Source organism: Rhincodon typus, unplaced genomic scaffold (genome assembly GCF_021869965.1).
Source record: "Rhincodon typus isolate 14 unplaced genomic scaffold, sRhiTyp1.1 hic_rhity00000058, whole genome shotgun sequence".
NCBI lineage: Eukaryota > Metazoa > Chordata > Chondrichthyes > Orectolobiformes > Rhincodontidae > Rhincodon > Rhincodon typus.
Window position 1 is genome coordinate 185,554 of NW_025965696.1, and position 2,364 is coordinate 187,917.

At 48.3% G+C, this 2,364-nt stretch overlaps 1 protein-coding gene across 1 annotated transcript in view; it reads left to right on the forward strand.

The window, feature by feature from the left end:
- Positions 1 to 418: 418 nt before the first annotated feature.
- Positions 419 to 2,364, forward strand: part of elp5 (elongator acetyltransferase complex subunit 5) — a gene marked incomplete at its 5' end in the record, with an annotated part of 4,980 nt that continues 3,034 nt past the window's right edge. The window contains 2 exons of the mRNA XM_048621118.1: positions 419 to 489; positions 1,664 to 1,744. Of these exons, the coding sequence (XP_048477075.1) occupies positions 419 to 489; positions 1,664 to 1,744 (152 nt within the window). The remainder of the gene's footprint in view (positions 490 to 1,663; positions 1,745 to 2,364) is intronic.

A 2,364-nucleotide genomic window follows, 5' to 3' on the forward strand; every position in this document is an offset into this window, starting at 1 on the left:
AAAAAGTGTTTCCAGTGGGAAGGGTGTCGATAATTGCCATGGTGGTGGGGTTCACAAATTGAAGGGAATCAGGGGAGACAGAAATTCTTTAATACACCACTGAGTTGTTCGGATCCGAAATGTATTGTCTGAAGGAGCAGTAAGAGTGGACTCAATGGGAAGTTTCAAATGGAAATCAGAGAAAGGAATTGCAGAGCGGGGCAGGGATATTTAGACAGACCTTTCCAAGAGCTACAAAAGGTACAATGGGTTGGTTGGTTATGTCTGTCAGTCTGTAGTCTTCCTGCCCTCTTCCTGTCCTAGGGGCAGTGACCCATGCTGGCGGGCAGGTTGGTGAGACCATCTCTTGATCTGCCCAGGGTTGCTGGCTACAATCAGTCAAGTTTTATATTGAGATCGCTTATAACCTCCCTCCTCTCCTGCTGCAGACAGCCTCGAGTGCGAGGGCCGGAGTTTGCTGAAGAGTTTTGTCACCAGCGCAGCTCTGCGGTGAGTATATCTGTCCAGAGTCGGGTTACTGAATGGCAGAGGTTTTGATAGAGTAAATATTGTTTCCAGTGGCTGGAAGGTTGGTTAACCAGAGAGAGATAGATAGATGGCAAAAGAACTATAGAGATCTGATGAAGGGTCTAGGCCCGAAACGTCAGCCTTTCTGCTCCTATGATGCTGCTTGGCCTGCTGTGTTCATCCAACTCTACACCTTGTTGTCTCGTAGAGATGTTGACATTGTTTCGTTGTGATCTGGAACAGGCTGTCTGAAAGGGTTGTGGAAGCAGATTCGATAGGAACTTTCAAAAGGGGAATTTGAAAAATGTTTTGTTTTATTTGTTCCTGGTATGTGGGCATCGCTGGCTGGACCCAGCATTTATTGCCCCCTCCCTAATTGCCCCCTTGAGAAGGTGGAAGTGAGCTGCCTTTTTGAACCGCTGCAGTCCACTTGCTGTAGGCAGACCCACAATGCTCCTTAGGGAGGGAATTCAGGATTTTGACCCAGCGACACTGAAGGAATGGCCGATATACTTCCAAGTCAGGATGGTGAGGGGATCGGAGGGGAACTTACAGGGGCTGGTGTTCCCATGCATCTGCTGCCCTTGTTCTTCTAGATGGAAGTAGGGGTAGGTATGGAAGCTGTCATTAGAAGAGGCAGGGGGGAGAGGAGAGTTCTGTAGGACAATGGGGAAAGAGCAGAGGGAGGGAGAGGAAATTGAGTGACTTTATGTGTACAAAATGATCAGAGGTATAGATAGAGTGGACAGCAGAGACTTATTCCTAGGGTGGGGGTAGTTATTACGAGGGGGCATAGTTTTAAAGTGAGTGGAAGTAGATACAGGGGAGATGTCAAAGGTGGGTTCTTTACTCAGAGAGTGGCAGGGGCATGGAATGCATTGCCGGAGAGGGTAGTGGAGTCGGCCTCATTAGGGGCATTTAAGGGGCTATTTGATAGGCATATGGATGATAGTATAAGGTAGGGGTGAAGGTTAGATAGACCCTAGGATTAGGGTAAAAGTTCGGCACAACATCGTGGGCCGAAGTGCCTGTACTGTGCTGTACTGTTCTATGTTGTATGTTTTCAAAGGAGCTAGTTCAGGCAAAGTGGCCGAACGGCCTCTCTAATGTTGTCTGCTTAGTATTACGTGTGATCGGAACCTTCGTTTGAATGCAGGGGCGAGGATGTCCACGTGTTTACCTTTGAACTCTCGGAGACGGAGTTCAGCATTGGACTAGACGATGGAGTCAGGACGAGGTAAGCTCCCGCTGTCAGGGATACAGGGAAAACAACCCAACTGGCTTGGCGATGCCAGGGTAGGAAGAAGGTACGTGGTGGGCATGCCCCACTAAGAATGGTACGATGCAAGATCTGCTGCTGGTACTATCTTTTCCCGTTTGTTTTCCCTAGAATTTGGATGGTCAAGGGGCGATCTGAGATGGAAGTCTTCAACAGAAAAAGACAGGAGAGACAAATAGTAACTATTTCCACTGGTCGGGGATTCTAGAACGAGGGGGCATAGTCTGACTGTTGGGAGAGATGTTAGGAAGCACTCTGGCACACAAAAGTGTGGGAGAGGTTTGGAACTCTCTTCCACAAACAGCAATGGCTGCTGGGTCGGTTGTTAAATCCGAGATTTTTGTTAAGCAAAGGGATATGGGCCGAAAGGAGGTAGATGGAGTTCAGACACAGGTCAGCCCTGATCCTATTGAACGGTGGAACAAGCTGAAGGGGCTGAATGGCCTACTCCTGTTCCTATGTTTGGACGTCGTGGAATTCAATGGAGTTTTGAAATTTAGCTTCCACCTTCACCAGCAGGCCTTGATGGGGTGAGGAAGGAGATTCTGCTGAAAGAGTTTGAACATGCAAGAGTTAAA